We start from the raw sequence: 18,264 nt of genomic DNA, 5'->3' as shown, positions 1-18,264 counted from the left end.
GAATTCAATTCCAGCCTTGCGTGACTGTGTGAAGCTTGCACATTCTCCCCATGTCTTGGTGGGTTTTGGATTGTGCTACAGTTCCCTCCCGCAGTCCGAAGATGCGCAGGTTAGGTGAATTGGTCATATTAAATTGCTCCGTAGTGTCAAGGGATGTGCAGGATAGGTGGTATAGACATGATAAATGTGGGGTTATGGGATAGGGTGGGTCTTGGTGGGATGCTCTTTAGAGAGTCAGTGCAGACTCAATGGGCTGAAAGGCCTATCTCTGCACTGTAGGGATTCTAGGATTCTGAGCCCTTTAAGTAGGAAACCAGCTGACTTTACCCTCTCTAGCCTAAGTGCAATTCTAGTCCCAGATTAATGTGTTCAGCTTGTGCTAAAGCATTAAAATCTGTGATGCTGTGTTCACTATCTTATAACAATTAAAACTGATTCGATGGTATTCTGTGCACATCAAGATTATTTGTACACTCAGCATTTCATCACTAACCTAACAGTGAGTATTATTATTCAGTCTCTAATTGTTAATTTTACACAGGTACATGGCTAAGTTTGATAGGTTATAGTACAAATCCAACCAAAATGGAATATTCAATTTACCTCCTTTCAGTACCAAATCTCCTGGCACAGCTTTAAGTCCATATTCTTCAATCCTTTTGCTCACTATTTTATTCCACACATAGCTCTGATAACTGTGAATGTACATTAGTCGATTGTTTCTTGGAATCTGAAAAGAAAAAAAAATGGTAAATTTAAATGACTTTTTCAAATCCCAAGCATTCAAATCCTAGATATCCAAAGAATTTCAAAAGACAAAATGCTTTTCTTCAAGTTTTTGAGTAGATTCAATTTAAATTGATACCTAATAAGTTATTAATAATGAATACATACAATCTCTTCATGTTCACAGGCTTAATTTTCCTAGGTTGTTTTCACTGCAAGAGAAGCTTTCAACAATTACATTAAGAACACAACAGATCATGACTATTCCTTCAGAACCTGGATAAAAATTAAATTTATATCCATCCTATTTAAACACAGCAAAATAATTCTTTGAACTTAAGTGGGTGACTAGGACTACATAAAATTTACAGCAGAGAAACTAGCACAACCAATGGTGGTCATGTTCCTTTCAAGTATGAATCAACTTACCATGCCAAATGCTGATGCAATGTTCTTCATTCCATATTTTGCCAGTCCTCGCAGTAACTGTCCTTCTACACACCTTTTCACTGGAAGCTTTTTCAGTGCAGCCTCAGGATCCTTGGTTTTAGCCCATTCTTCTCTACATTTCACAAGATAACCTCTCTCTGCTAAAGCAAGCCAGCAGTACTTTGAAACATTTTATGAACTTCACCAAACAAATGCAGAAATTTTCTTTATTAAGAAGATATTTGGTATTACTGGATATATATGTAACAATTCCTACCTCCAGGTCGAGGTTTTAGGATTAGATCCACAACTTCACTCCATTTGTTATGCAGAATTGCTCTAAACAATACAACCAGTTATGACAATCAAAACACGTGCCCAACAAAACACAGAACAGATCTGCCTGAAAATAATGGCAAATGTAAGAGAAACAGAACAACATATTTTGAATTAATTTTGTAATTTTGTGGAATTTAAACACGTAAATCAGTTTCTTTCCCCTACCCAATTCTCAGAGTAATGAAGGATACTACAAGTCCAATAAAATCAATAATAATGATTGATGGTGCCACCAGTGCGTTTTTAATGGAATAGGAATTCAAACAGAACAGAATAAAAAGTCCTGAATCAACACAAACAATGTAGAAAAAACTGAACCCAACTGCGAATGTGTGGAGTTACTATGTCTACATAAGAAGTAAAAGTCTTCTGAAAATATACAACTCATGCAATCTCAGTGACAGAACCAAATTAGATTCATCACCAGTCTTCATAAATTGATACCAATTTAGATCGCTCTCCTGATTTCTTCAAAACTAACACAGTTGAGACATTTGGCTGTCCATAGGATAACAGAATGATAAACACAAGTCTTAACATGTGAAAAGATTCATGGAGAATTCAGCCAGCTTATTTCAGTCATTCCTATAATTGAGTTGTTAATTAGCTGCATGGATGATTTAAAAGAGGTTCAGTACTCTAATGTGGTTTTAGAGAAAAATATACTGATAACAAAGAACAATACCCTAAAAATACTGGTGGACACAAGTATTTAGGCAAATTCTGAGGTGACAATTAGAGCATACAATTGAGGCTGTTGACGTACATAAGTGAGGCACAGCAGCTCCGAGAATCCTGAGTTTTGGTTTTGCAGGAGTAAAGCTCAAGGACACAAATTCAAACATTGCGAACAAAGGCCTCTTAAGGCGCCCCTGCCCATTTAAGGCTGACAAACCTTTGCACTGCATGATGATACAGAAGAGGTGACCTCTACACAATCTACGGTGAAAACAGAACAAACAACTGTTCATCTCAGTAAACAAATGGATGGATTGTAAAGTGAACAATGCAGAAACAGAAGAAAGAAGTGCAACTTCAATGTGCTGAATTCAATGTTAAATTGAGTATAGGAAGAGGAAAAAAAGAGAGACAGACAGCTAGTTTAAAAAATAGTTTTAAATTTAAAATTATCTCCGACAATGATTAAAACCTGAAGGAAGGTAATTTCATTTTTGTAATAGGTAATTTCAATGCCAGAGAGGTTACTGGCATGAATTAATGTTTATCACATCATGAAAAAGGAACTTGGACTAAAATGGACAAGCTCAATATGAAACATGCAAATGCATGAAGTAGACACTATTCAAAGCTTTTGAATGGGGAAGGTATAGATGGCACAGTGGCTCTGTAGTTAGCACTATTGCCTCACAGCACCAGGGATCCACATTTGATTCCAGCCTCAGGTGACTGTCTGCGTGGAGTTTGCACATTCTCCCCATATGTGCGTGGGTTTCTTCTGGGTGCTCCGGTTTCCTCTCACAATCCAAAGATGTGCAGGTTAGGTGAATTGGCAATGCTAAATTGGCCATAGTGTTCAGGGCTGTGTAGGTTAGATGCATCAGTCAGGGTAAATGTAGGGGAATGGGTCTGAGTGGGTTAATCTTCGGTTGGTCGGTGTGGACTTGTTGGGCCTAAGGGCCTGTTTCCACACTGTAGGGATTCTATATCTATATATCTGCCCCCACCAGAGGCTCCTAAGGCATTAGCACATAAACAATGAATGTGATAAGCTTCATCATAATTTTGATGGCATTTTTAATGCAATTTTTAATACACATTGGTGATCAAGGTTTTGGCTGAATTTTGATACAGTACAAAACTACTCTGCAATTCGAGGATGAACATCATTCTTGCTGTTTTTATTATCAATCAAATCAACAGGGATTAGAGCTTGTCATTATCTTTGCAAAGCAGTGTATGAAGGGAGTTAGCAACCTCTCATCAGAACTGGTCAGAGAAACAGAATAGTGGCTTATAAAGTGTCTTAAGGATATTAGGTGATTCTTCATCCTGAACAGTGTTTACGTTTAATTATTTGAGGAATAGGGTGGAAACAGAAGATGTGTTGAAGAAAAGGTAGAAGATAAGGGGAGAAAAATGGGTGGAGGTGCTATAGCAAAGAAAGGAAAATTAAATTGGCATATGCTCATCAGGTTTAGTTTCTCAATTATAATATGAAATATAACATTGCAGTATGAAACTAGTTTCATGCAAAGGGGAATATTTTGGCAGCATTACCATTAATTAAGATTTCAGAGTGATTTAATATTGGTAAGGCAAAGGTTCATTAAATAAACCTATAATATTTCCTGCTATATTCAATATAAACAAAGATGAAAAAGTTACTTTTGTTCATTAACATTTTAGGTTCAAACAAAGATTAAGATCTAACATGACTGATTTTGCCTTCGCACCTCATAGTCAGCAGCTCAAGCAGTCCACCAGAGATGTGATTACGATCTAGCTTGATCCTATCTTTCAATACTGCAATGAAGTTAATGCTAAATTACCAGAAGTGGCATTTTTGGAATTAGGTCTTACCTAATTATTCAGTTGAGTATATTCCACACCATTATCACTAAAATAAATTCTCTGGTCATTCACTTTACTGTGTTTTGTAAAACCTTACTGGACACACCTTGGCTGCTACTTCTAGCTACACTTCAGAAGTTTAAGTTGGCATTTTGAGATGCCATAACAGCACATAATTGCTAAATAAATGAAAACTATTTTTGTTCACCTTTATTTTTGGCTATTCTGGGCAGAACTGCTTCAAAAACATGCTCGTTTAAAGCATATGACAGTCATTCAGGATGAGAGTTTGGTATGTTTAATTATGAATCATCATTATTTTGAATGGGAACAGGGAAAGTACTATCTGAAAACTATAAACATTGACAGTTTCTGTGCCATCATAGTTCTTTAGATAAATAAGTACAAGCAAAGGCTGTTTGGTCCACTGTATTCACACTAGTCTGACGACACAAATTAAACTTTGCAGTTTTGACCCATAGCCTTGGAGGCTGTAGCATTGCAAGTGAATATCTAAGTACTGCTTCAAATATTATGAGAGATTCTGATTGAACCACCTTATCAGGCACTCTGTTCCAGACTCCCACAACCCTCAGGGTGAAAAACACTGAAACTCACCTCTCCCTTTAGCTCCCTAATCAAGTCTACCTCATTACACATCACCAAATCCAGAATAACCCATTCCCGACTGAGTTCCACCACAAGTTACTCCAAAAGAAAACATCTCATAGACATTTCATGAATTCCTTTTCTGGGATCTGCTATCAACCTGACTTTCCCAGTCCACCTGCATATTGAAATCCCTATAATTATTGCAATAGTGTCTTTCAAAAATGCATTTTCTATCTCCTAATTTATTTTCCACCTCATGTCCTGACTATTGCTAGGTGGCCTGTACACAACTTCCATAACTCTTACTAACGAAGCAACTCCTCTCCCTCTGCCCATCTTTCGACAGAACACCTATCCTTGGATACTTAATTCCCAGATCTAATCCCTTTGCAGCCATGTCTCTGTGAAGCCCACAACATCGTACCCACCTATTTCAATCTGCACGATAAGCTCATTTACCTTGTTTTGTATATTGCAGGCATTTAACACCTTCAGTCCTGCAGTGACCCTCTTCTCATAGTCGTCTCCTTTTTTTTGCTCTGCCTGTATTTAGATACCTGGCCCTTTCCATTCTCTTTGTACTATTACTTGCTCTGGAAACTTTAAAGCCTAACAATTCTTTCCACACAGTTCAGGCTCTTCAGCCCAGACAGCGTTGTGGTAAATGTCCTCTACTGCAATCACATTATTCTTATATTGTGGTAACCAGAGCCACACATAGTACCCCAGTTATGCCCAAACCAGTATTTAACATCGTTCAAGCAAATCATTCTTGCTCTTGCATTCTATGCCTCAGCTACTAAAGGTAAGTAACCCAAATACCTTCTTAACCACCTTATCTACACTACCTGCTACCGTCAGGATTCTGTGGACATGCACATCAAGGTTTTTTTGATCTCCAGTACTTTCCAGAGAACTACCATTAGTAGTGTAATCACTTGTTAGCCCTCCACAAGTGCATTACTTTGAGATTAAATTCCATTTGTCACTGTTCTACTCATTTGACCGATTTATTGATAGTCCCTGTAGTCCTCTTCACTACCACTTCACCAATATTCAAGTCATCTACAAAATTACTCTTACACATAACCTCTACACTTAAATCCAAATTGTTCATCGACACCGTAAAAAGCAAGGGCCCTAGCAGTGAGCTCTGTGGAGCTCCTCTAGATAGAGACTTCCACTCATAGAAATATCCCTTCATCTTCACCCTCTGCTTCCTACTCTTAGCCAATTTTGGTTCCAATATTCAACTTTGCCTTGGATCCCATAGGCTATTAATTACTTGTCAGTCTGAAAAGTTTATCATAAAGCAGTTATCCTTAATTTTTATGAGGGGCATGGATAGGATAAATAGACAAAGTCTTTTCCCTGGGGTCGGGGAGTCCAGAACTAGAGGGCATAGGTTTAGGGTGAGAGGGAAAAGATATAAAAGGGACCTAAGGGGCAACTTTTTCACGCAGAGGGTGGTACATGTACGGAATGAGTTGCCAGAGGATGTGGTGGAGGCTGGTACAATTGCAACATTTAAGAGGCATTTGGATGGGTATACGAACAGGAAGGGTTTGGAGGGATATGGGCCGGGTGCTGGCAGGTGGGACTAGATTGGGTTGGGATATCTGGTCGGCATAGACGGATTGGACCGAAGGGTCTATTTTCATGCTGTACATCTCTATGACTCTATAATTAACCTCTGCTATATTTCAGAGCAGTGTGCTATATAGCACCATTTCTACAATAATTAAGAAAAAGATTTAACTTACTTTCCTACTTGATAAGTAGGAACTGCTGTTGTTCCAAATCTCTGCATTCCATAATAGTTAATAAATCCAACGTCCCTCAGTGAAGTCATTGCTTGCTCTACCTGTTCACTTGATCCAGTGATATTCCTAATAAATTACAAATAAAATCAATATACCTATTAAAGTTGTCCATGTCAAGTTGCAAAGATTAATGGGTAAAATTTGATTTTGTACAGAGGTAAATCATGCTAAAACCAAAATACACCAGTTCTAAACAAAACCAAAATACACCAGTTCTAAACAAATCTTAATGCTTCACTTTGTCCTTTAACTGTTTATTCACAATTTAATACATTACTCAGCTGTTTTTGCTGCCAAATCAACAAAGTCTAATGCTGACTGTGCTTTTCGACTCCTCATTAATAAAGTTCAACTTTCAGACTTCTGAAATGCCATTGTATGCAAGTGTGAGACAAGCAACCATACCTGCAGAAAAACGTGAACAATGACACATTTTATATTTCCAATTAAGACAAACTTACAGCGTGACATTTTTATTTTCTGCCTCCAGGGTTGTAGTTTTAACTTGTAGCTAGTAAATACAAGTTAATAAGATTATAGTGAAACTATGCAAAAGTGAGGACTGCAGATGCTGGAGATTAGAGTCAAGATTAGAGTGGTGCTGGAAATGCACAGCAGGTCAGGCAGCATACAAGGAGCAGGAAAATCGATGTTTCGGGCAGTAGCCCTTCATTAGGAATGCTCATTCCTGATAAAGGGCTCCTGCCCAAAACATTGATTCTTCTGCTCCTCGGATGCTGCCTGACCTGCTGTGCATTTCCAGCACCACTCTAATCTTGACTATAGCAAAACTACGCCTATCTGAATACTGTACAAAAATAATAAGAACTTTGATACAAGATTATTTGTGGGTTTAAAGTGGATATTCATACATTGTTATTGATCATTCTATTTAAATGGTAATGTAATTTCATTTGCAATCGTAATTTAATCTAAACTCAGTGAACTTTCTCTTTCGTAATTTAATGCTCTCAGAGATATACATAAATGCAGCACTGGCTCCATGAGAGAAGTTTGAGATGGATCTGACAAATAGTCATATAAAGGGAGATCTCCACCTGACAACTGACACAAAAATAGGCAGCAAGGCGAAGCCACATTACCATCATCTAGTGACAAGTTAACAAGATATATCCTATTTTTTGAACTTCAACACAGGTAGGTGGCATATTGCACAACTTAGAACTAGTCATTATAATGAAGCAGAACTCATAAGTTTTGAGACAACATTTAGCTTTAAAAGTTGCCTGGAAGTAGCATAAGTGAATCTATGCTGTTATATCCAGGGCATTAGCCTTTGAAATACGATGTTTCCAATTAGTGGAATCATTATTAAACAGGGGAATGTGTCCAGGGTGCAATGAGAAGGATATTAGCAATGTACTCACATAAATTATGTTTAATTGTGTTGTTCATACTGTTCAGGAAGAGATCATGTTGTCTGCTCTCCCCTTAGCAGTTCCATTTTGTTTAAATTTAGGTGCCGAAAAGGATCTCCAATACAATAAACACCAAGTAATATTTCTACAGAGAGCTAACCTGTTTCATTCACAGTTATTGATTAGAAATGCCATTGAGAACTCCGTTCCAGATAACTCCAACTCCTCAAACAGATGGCAATCAAAGCAACAACAATATGATTGTTGACAGACAATATTGGACAATTACTAGAAGTCACTAGCCAAGAAAGTGATGTGAATGGGAGCACTATTGAGAAAAGTATTAAGAAAACCAGGATGTAATAAAGTGAGTAAGAGTATTATCTTACAAAAGTGAGAATAATACAATAGCTTAATGTTAGGCTTACCATGGAAATAAAAATGTCTAATAGATACATTCAACTTTACAATGGGAGATTTTAAAGCAATAAGCTGAAGAAAATTGAATAAATAGTGCTATTAAAAGACAGCAAATGTAATACACTTTTCAGATGCTATACATAGAGTTTGGAACAAGTTTCTACTAATAGAGTGGAAGGAGTCAAGAAATTCATAAACCAAACCAACTATGAAGCACTCTGGATTAACTGAGTAATGTCAGAAATGACATTTATAGTAAATAAATGCAATAAGATTAGGGAAGAGAAGTAAAACAGGGAATGCAATGAAGTGAATGTGTAGGCCTTACAGCAGAACACAGGAAAAGAAATGATGGATTATTCACATAAACTAATAGTGCAATGTGAAGACGTAGTAAAGAAAACCGAGCAGATTGAGCAAATTCCAGAAGCTGATAACGAGTTTAATGAATCTACAGGAATGGTCACATCTAGGACACAGTAGAATTCTGGTCATGTTACACAGCAAGGATTACAGAATAAAAATTTTGAATAGAAGGATATTCAGAGCAGAGTTGGTACAGAAAAGGGAAAGCAAATTTAAGTCTAGCCAGGGGAAAATTCTGAGTAGCATGAGATAATGGATTCTACAGGGGAATAATGTACATCAATTGTATAAATGTTCAGGAACATTCCAAAATCAAAGGCACTACAAAAATCTGGTCTGGACAGACAGTTTAAAATTTTGTGTCACTTGATGTGATATTAATTATAAGACAAAGAAATCTCATAAATTTGGATTCCAAACAAATTTAGTGCTAAGTTCCATGACAACTATTTTACACAAAGGGTAATGAATATATGGAAGCAACTGCCAGAGAATGCAGTTATTTTGGAAACATTTAATAAGGAATCAGTTGAGGTCTTGTGGGAGTGAGTAATTAAAAAGCATTAGTTTTTTGTATCAGCCAAATGGATTGTAGTATTTTCTTATCCTGTTTACACCCAGCTTTCTATTTAAGTTTCCTTGTTTCTCTGCTGCTAATCTGTACCACAATCATGTGAATATTTCATAGCCAGATCATCTTTATTTGTAGAATAAAGCGATGTGACAATAAAGGGAATAAAAAGTGAAGCAATCTATAAGAGATTAACTATTAACATGCATAACATTTGAAATGGGAATGGTTTCCATGATACACAGTTCATTTTTCAAGAATATAACAAACATTAATGTATAAATTATAAATAAAATAATTTTTTCTTATTCCTTAAGACGCTTACCTCAGAACAACTGTAAAATTATTTCCTTGCAACTCGCCCAACTTCAGGGGATATTTTTTATAACTGAAATTCCCTAGCTTGAAGTTCATTAAACAGTTGTTAAGATGAGAAAGCCTCTCTGCTGTGATTCTGTGAAGAAATTCAAGCATATCACATTTGCATGAGATTGGAAATTAATTCATTCTTGTCAGACTACATGATACCTCCTAAAACAAAGTTCAGGCTATAAAACTTGTGATTTCCATATAATTGAAATGACATCAGTTTGAAAATATGCAGGTCACAAATGTGGACTTAAACAAGTATCTAAAATGAAGACGCATTAATTCACACAACTGACCTCCTCAATGAAACATTTTATTCCCTTGGCTAGTAACCAATGAGGAGTAAATTTCTTCACCCACAGAATGGTAGGTCTGTGGAAGGTTTAGTGATTGAGGCCAAAAGCTTTCAAGAAGGAGTATGATATAATTCTTCGCGTTAAAGGTATCAAAGTGTATGGGGAAAAAGCAGGGAAGTAAGTTGGATGATCAGCCATGATCATATTGAAACATGGAACATGCTTGAAGGGCTAAAAGGCCTACTCCTGCTCCTATTTTCTATATTTATATGATTGTGTGTAATCCACCAGTGTAAGTTGGAATCGACAATGCAAGGTGCTGAAAACAATTATAGGTGCTGTTAGCATGAATCAATGGTTGTGGTCCCTGATCCCATTAATAGAATTTAAACATAGCTGTTGAAGGCAACAAAATGGCCTGATGTAACCAGCACTGGCAACTCAAAAGGTCATACATTAAATATTTCAAAAAGAATCAGTCCAATTCAATTGCAATACCTAGAATAAAGTGTAACTATACCATGGAAAATTTCTAAAAAGCAAACACTTTCAAGGTTTGGACAAAACAGCTTGTTACAAGTACGTATCTAATCAGATATGCTGCTGGACTTGTTATGGAACAAGCCAGACTCCCTCAAAACGTTTTAAGAAGTTAGCCCAGATCCTAACTTTATATTTTCTTTGAGGCAGATGTAGGGTGGATATTCCAGGAATGATGCAGCTATTCAAACCACTCAGCTTAAAAAAAATCACAATTTATTTAAACATTACGGATGAAATACGAACAAAAAAAACCAGAATTTAGAAAATCTTAACTTATTTGATAACCCAACCGACACAATATTGCAACTTCGTGAAGCTGTTCCAATCCCTGCAACATCCCATAAACACACTCCTTGGCAAAAGGTAAATTCTAACACAAGTTCTTACAGGCAGGTGTTTTCAGAGACAAAGTTCAAGCAAGACCTCTGCTGAAACATGGTACCTCTTTTCACTGTAGCCGCTTCTCTGAGTCCCCAGCAATTTTCTGACTTTTTGCTAAAACTAAACCAAACTTTTAAAATTCTGAACGGGGAGAACTGGCCATTGTTCAAAATAACCAATATCAGACAAATCGGCATCTCTGCCTTTACGAACCCTCTTGAAAAAAACTAAGGAAAACATAACCTTGTTAAAAGGGGTAGTATTGTCATATATCACTTGATCATTCTATGTAAAATCATAATTTCTGCCACATCAAAGTTTGGTTCACTATTTGTGGGTCTGTAAATTCTTCTCTCTACTGCCTTGACAGCCCAGAAAGGGTGAAGAATATATCAGAAAAATGATTCAGCGAGTACACACCACTTGTTTGGCAATACTTACTTTACAACTGCAATTTCTTGTACTGTTATAGCTCTCTTATCTTTGGTTCCCATGTAAGAAAATATATTTGGTTTTACTCTGCAGAAACATTAAACAGAAAAATACTTTAGACAGATATACATGAACATTTAAACACATACAATATATTTTGAAAAAGGTGTCAAGCCTTGTAAATGCATAATTCTGGTCTGAAAGCCAACAGTTGAGGTTTGAGCTTAAGTTAAATACAGTAGAACTGAGAAACAACAAAACATGGAAAAGAATTAGTTCATAACTTTTAAACATGATTCCATAATGTTGCAGAAATCTACGTAAGCAGCACTGCAGTTAGAAATGGTAATCAAGTTAGGCAATGACCCATTGAAAAAACAGCAAGAGAATGAACTGACTAGTTATTTCAACAACTAAAGTAGCATTTCAAGGGAAGATAATGGCCTAGTAATCCAAGAACTTAGGTATTGTTCTGGGGTCCTGGTTCGACATCACAGCAGATAGCAGAATTTGAATTAAATTTTAAAAATTGGATTTACAAGTCTAAAGATGACCATGACAATCACTGTCGATTGTCATAAAAACCGATCTCATTCACTAGTGTCCTTTAGGTAAAGAGGTTGTTGTCCTTACCTGATCTGGCTTACATGTGACTCCACAGAAATGGGGCTCACTCTTAACTATTTTCTGAAATGGCCTAGAAAGCTATTCATTTGTATCCAAGGAAAACTAGAGATGGGCAATAACTGACAGCACAGTTTGCAAAGCCCCCACAACCCACGAGTGATTTTAAAAACTCCAAAATTGATCAGATTATTTACAGTGCAAGCAATCAAATGCTGAAGTTGCACGTTACCAAATAATTACTTAACCAATGCATTTTACTGAACTTTCCATGGTAGCCTTGGAAAGGCTTTCCAAAATAGTCAAACTTATCATACTGCTACATAAACACATTGCCAGAGCATCAACACCAGTTGCCTCCTCCTCTCCTTTACCTCCACTATTTATCTGCCTCCAGTCCACAGCTTAAATCTTTTCCCCATCCATCATATTTCACATTCCTCCCTCACATTCCTATTATACATATTCTGCATGACCTCAAAATAATGTAACTTGATGCAACTCCCCAATATAAAATAATGATCCACCAATGTGTATTAATGTGCATGCATTTAATGGATCTTTATTTAGATAAACTGTAAACTAGAACAGTCATATCTTTCTGTAATACGTAGTAACATTTGGTGTAAAAGAGATGTAAACATACCTTAGAAATTTAGACAATACATTAATTGCATCCATTGTGTCCTTGTTTTCTTTATAAAGCACAAAGTGGCAGTAGGTCCCCCTGTTTTTGGGCCACGAATGCTTTCTGGGATCTTTGAAAATAAAACAATTCAGTAAGCAAAAAAGATGTTCCAACAAATCTTCTTCCCTTCAGCCAAAACTTCCTCCATGAATAGAGTGCATGTCAATTTAAAAACAATAATTAGTGCATAAAGAAGAAAAACAGAACCTGATTAATTTCTCAAATTCAATTTGCGATCTATAACTAAAAATATCCACGATAAGTAGCCACTGGATTTAGAGACAATTTAATATACTATGATCTTGTTCTAGTTTCCAATGAAAATGATAGATCCATAGTGCTGCACATCTGTCAGGGAATTAAGGTACAGCAATGGAAAGAGTGCATTCAGGTCATTGAGCTTAAGCCAGCTTTTTGATACATCAAATTTACAGACAAGCACCTCTGCTTTTATTATCCTTTAAATGTTTTCCTTCTATTCTTCTCCTTCTACTCAGTCTTATAGTTAGTAAGAAGGACTGAAGTAAAATTTGTCTGTATCTTTCATGAGAGCTATCGTTAAAATTCTTAAATCTACATATCACTTCAAAAAGATTTCCAAATGAATAGAAAATAAATTATAAAAAGTACTTACTGCAGTATTAAATCTTAAATAACTGATGTGTGCGAATGAATGGAAAGTTATAATATGTCATGGCATATAAGATTTCAATTTTGTTTAACAAGAATTGTTCACATTGTTTGTTCATACTCACTAGCATATTTTTACCAGAACAAACCACTTAATGATGAAACGTCCTACAGTTCATCAGAACTTTGTCTGAATCACTGTTCTTGAACATTTTGCTGCATAAAGATGCTATATAAATTAAAGACGTATGATGCCAGTTTCTTTGTCATGCTATCCCCTCTTAAGTCATGATTTGGAGATGCCGGTGTTGGACTTCATCCACCTGATGAAGGAGCGTCGCTCCGAAAGCTAGTGTGCTTCCAATTAAACCTGTTGGACTATAACCTGGTGTTGTGTGATTTTTAACCCTCTTAAGTCAGTTGACTATATCTTGGAGTCAGAATATTATTGATTCAAATTCCACTCCACAATGTCAGCTGACACTCCAGTGAATGTTGCATTGTCAGAAGTATCATTCTTTGCAAGAGGTGTTAAAGCGACGCTTCAGCTCCCCATTTCAGTGCTGCAAGTGTTTTTTCTTCGGGCATAAAATTCCTTCTCAATCACTAACACAAACAAAGGAATGTCCTTCATCTCATTGCTTGAGGGAATTTGTTATCACCAAAAGAGCTTCTGTGTAATCTAAATTAACACAATAAATTGCTATAACATTTTTGTTTTTTAAAAAAAATCACAGTTTTAATACGCATAATTTTAAGTACAAACTATATTTGAACATGGGACTCCATACAATTTTCTAACCTATCGTCATTAAAAACCTGACCATTTATACTCAGTTTAAGCTAATGTTCTTTTTCCATTTAAAGGTAAAAGGCGATTTAAACTATCAATTTAATCTTTTTAATGGAATTCATTTGAGATAGAGGGTTAGATTTTCAACTCACAATTCAAAAGAAAATCGTTAAGAAAATTACTAAGTACAATGTGGTTGAAGATACTGGTCACTCATAGTGAAGCATAAAACTAGCTTTGCATTCCTTAATAATAGATTGTAATTTAACTCAACAACGCAGCAAACATTTAGCAAGTTCAGTTCAGCAGTTTTCAAATTAGTGTCATATTACCTTCCGTATGACAAACAGGAGCTGTACCTTAGCAACCAAACATTACATTTAAGTCAGGCCAACAAACCTTAGGACAGACGTTTCTAAGTAACATTAGATCAAACCATAATACAGAGGAACTTTGATTATCCAGCATTCAATTAACCGAATTTCGGGATTATCCAAACAAGATTGCAAGGTCCTGCTGCTTGGCTAACTATGTCATCCAGCATTCGATTAACTGAACAAAATACTCCCCGCCCATGTCCTTCAGATAATCAAGGTTTCTCTGTAATGTGCAATACATTGAGGTTTCTGTAATGCAATCAATTACAAATTCAGTCAACAGCCATCTTTTAACAAGTTTATCTGTAAAGTTTTGATTATTTATATGGTAATTTCTAGAACATTTTTAAAAATTGGTCAACCATATAACGTAGTGCTCTTAATTTACAGCTTCAGAGAATAATCTTCACTTTGGCAAGCTGTATATAATGGTTGACATTTCTTTTCAGTGGAATGAAATATATCTTACCTGCTGCTTTGACCTCTGTCCAACCATTGAAAAGCATAAGAAGTATAAACAGAGCATTATTTAATTTGTAGAACGATATGCCAGTGTGGGTGTATTGCAAGTGGCCATGCAGGAGCTGCAGTTATGAATGGGTAAAATATGCGAAGTACGGAGGTCATCAAGCAGTCTAAATAATACTGTTCTGACCCTCACCCAAATTAGCTGTAAGTTTGTAATATCATTCAGTTCGCGATCTCCCACACATGCACATCAGACTACTACTGATTTGCAGTTTAATTCACTTTCAAAAGATTTTCAAATCAAAAATGCAAAAGTATGTAATGAATGGACGACAATTATTTTTTGTGTATACATGATCAAAGATATTGACGTAATTTGCCCTCTGTCAATTCACCATTTTCTCAGCTATATGCAATCACTTTGCACAATTGAAAGATTCATGGAAAATATTGTTGGTAGGTCTTAGGAAAAATTCTCATTCTGTATTAAATAGCTTTGATCTCCAAATGAAACAAAAATAAAAAAAAGTTTAATTTTCTTCCTCCAAATAATAAATCTCCAGTCTTGATTGAAGCCCAATACAATTATCTTGCTTGCTTAAAAATGAGCAACTGATTCAGATGATTCATGTTTTCTTCCCTTTTAAAAATGAAAAGAAAATCATCTCTCCAAAGAACATGCTCCTTTTGTGATTCAAATGCAAGCACAGTTTATCTTTAAATCATGTCTAATAGATTTAGAATTGGACAACACATATTTGTTTAAGTAAGCCATCACTGGCTTTTTAAAAAAGCAATCCGGTTTGTCCTATTCCCTTGCTCTTTCCCAATATCCCTTCACTGTCTTTCTGTTTCTTGTAATTTTTTAATTCCCTTTTAAAGGCTACCAAATAATCTGTTTTAACAATATCATTTGGCAGTGCAAATCCTAACCAAATTTTACATAAGAAGTTCCCATTATGCCTGACTCTTTTGCCAATTAGTTCAAATCTGTATCTTCTGATTATTGATCCTTCAAATCATTAAAAACAGTCTCTCACTCTCTCCTCTTCCTTCTCTGCTTTTAAGTAGGTATTACATTCTATCCATACATCAGTTTGAGGGATTATTTAATGGGAACTATTTTAAGGTAGGTGAACACAGCAATAACTCCACTTTGTTAATCTCTTTATCACATGCTTCTCGTGCTGGCAATATTTAATTTGAATTTTGAGCATATATTCTGGACAGACACTTCAGTGTAAGGAAGAGTCATAATCTCAATGCCAATTTTCAAATTCCAAAGTTAACTAATTTAGTCCAATGTTCACATCCAAAAGCAATCCTAATAGTTAGGTCTTCCTCAGAACAGCTAATAACTGACAAAGCAAGGAGGCTGTCTGTCCCTGCCTCAATTCTATTTTCTATTCACCAAAGGCTACCATAAGAAGTCCCAGAGCTATTCACACATTTGTTTTTGTTTCCCACTTGGTTAATTTTGCTATGAAATTCCATAGGTATTTGACTATTCAAATATACTTCAAATCCATTGCTGGGAGGTCACCTAACCATGATAGGACATAAGACTATGCTCAATTCTGATATTATTCAGTGTACAGATGAGCAGTTACAGGCTGTGGAGGTCATTGTCTACAAATTAACAGTAGAAATCCTTCAAGTTTATTCCATTCTGAACCAGGGATCCTCTAGCTATTCAATGATCTTGATTGTAAATACATAAGCAAATTAAATTCAAAGGGTTCCTACTGTTGCTTGGTATATCAGTAACTTTTGCCACAAAGGAGGATGAGGACAGATTAGCCAACTATAGTCTGAAAGCTTGCCAAGACACACTCATTAAGAATGGCTATATGGTCAGCTGCTCGCATGTTCAGAAACATCTCCTGCAAATTACAAAGCTGTCAGAACAAAAGGAAAATAAAGAAGGGCATAGGCCTTTTTCTTTATGTTAATATTATTTTATATTAGTTAATACTATATACACAGCGTTCTGTCGTGAAAATTTGTGACAAAGAAATCTAGTTAGGACTAAGATTTGGAGATGCCGGTGTTGGACTGGGGTGTACAAAGTTAAAAATCACACAACACCAGTCCACCTGTTGGACTATAACCCGTGTTGTGTGATTTTTAACCTAGTTAGGACTAGTTACTGACTGCTCCTGTAAATATGATACAAGTTTGGATTGTGTTATTAACAGCAAATTCTAAATAATGTTTATCACAAGTTTATGAAACATCTTGATACTGCATATTTGCTGACACTAAATGCTTCAATACAGTAAAATAAAATTCATAAAGTAAACAGAAATAAATCATTCATAACACTGTAATTGCAAGCACCAATGAAAAGTGAGTTGTATCACAAAACATCCTGAAAAGTTTTACAGTCACATTGGAGTTTGAAAATCGGTCTGTTGTCTCATTATCATACATTTCAACTTGAGTTAGCTTAATTATGGACAATATTTTCATGAAGTACCAATTAGTACATGTCAACCAATCAGGCTTTAGGGCCTATCAGTAGGAGAAGGTGCTACAAAACAACTGCACCCAAACAACTACCTTTAAATAGGAGCTCCAAAGCAATAGAGTAACAGATTTTCTTCAGCTCTTTAAGACAATACAGTTAACAGTACTAAATGCAGCACATTTCTCCTTGAACTCTTTCCCTTAAAATACCTTTATAATAGCAATATTTTCCAAAGCTTTAAAAGTATTGCTGGTCCTCAGATTTTTCTCCACTTTAAAGATCAAGGTCTTTAACATTTTTTTATGGCTGTAGTTTTAAACAGAGCTGTTCCAATCAGCATGTGGCTGTTAATCAACTCAGCTTTGTTCTTGAATATCTGTCAAGCAATCCATGATTGTGTTAGATTACCTCGAAAACAAGTTACTGTCATATTGTCTCCCATGAACGTAATCCCTGTTGTTATCTTAATTTTGAATCATTTCTATTTTGTCGCAGCTGATAAGTCGTTGTTTAACATTTTCCAATAATTTAGGAGTTTTGCAGGGCTTTGTCCTCTCTCTTCTAATTCCTTTACATTTCTAATATCTTCCACTGCTCATCAATTGGCCCTATTCCTTTCCTCAAGATTATACTATATCCAGTCGTCATCTTCAGATTACATGCTTTCAGTGCTCAAGCTCCAGTTCAGCACATGAACTACATCTTCTTTACATTGTGTGCTCCCATGAGGCAATGAAATCTTGCATTAATTTTAGTGGAGATGAATTGCCTTAAAAAAAAACTATTCTTTGGAAGAATGACACAACAGAACTTCATATTTTAAGGCTTTACTGTCACAAATAAACTAAAAGTACCATTGACTAATTGCTATTTCAGTCAACAATTTATATTTTAAACTACAAAACAAAACTTTGCCCTTTTACATTTACCACAACAAAAAATCCCACTCCTAATCAAAAATACTTAATTCACTTTTCATACAGCTTCATCAAAAAC

At 35.8% G+C, this 18,264-nt stretch overlaps 1 protein-coding gene across 3 annotated transcripts in view; it reads right to left on the bottom strand.

The window, feature by feature from the left end:
* pus7 (pseudouridine synthase 7) overlaps positions 1-18,264 on the bottom strand; it is a 57,732-nt gene that overhangs the window by 12,200 nt on the left and 27,268 nt on the right. For 2 of the 3 annotated variants that reach the window (XM_072562716.1, XM_072562717.1), the window contains exons 6-12: positions 12,489-12,600; positions 11,228-11,305; positions 9,523-9,651; positions 6,402-6,527; positions 1,433-1,494; positions 1,156-1,316; positions 604-730 (exon numbers count right to left, since the gene is read on the bottom strand). In XM_072562716.1, coding sequence (XP_072418817.1) covers positions 604-730; positions 1,156-1,316; positions 1,433-1,494; positions 6,402-6,527; positions 9,523-9,651; positions 11,228-11,305; positions 12,489-12,600 — 795 coding nt within the window. The remainder of the gene's footprint in view (positions 1-603; positions 731-1,155; positions 1,317-1,432; positions 1,495-6,401; positions 6,528-9,522; positions 9,652-11,227; positions 11,306-12,488; positions 12,601-18,264) is intronic. The other variant, XM_072562718.1, reaches the window with a different exon arrangement.

Source organism: Chiloscyllium punctatum, chromosome 44 (assembly GCF_047496795.1).
Source record: "Chiloscyllium punctatum isolate Juve2018m chromosome 44, sChiPun1.3, whole genome shotgun sequence".
Classification (NCBI taxonomy): Eukaryota; Metazoa; Chordata; class Chondrichthyes; order Orectolobiformes; family Hemiscylliidae; genus Chiloscyllium; species Chiloscyllium punctatum.
Note: the sequence above shows the minus strand (reverse complement) of the source record. Positions and strands in the feature narration are given on the sequence as shown.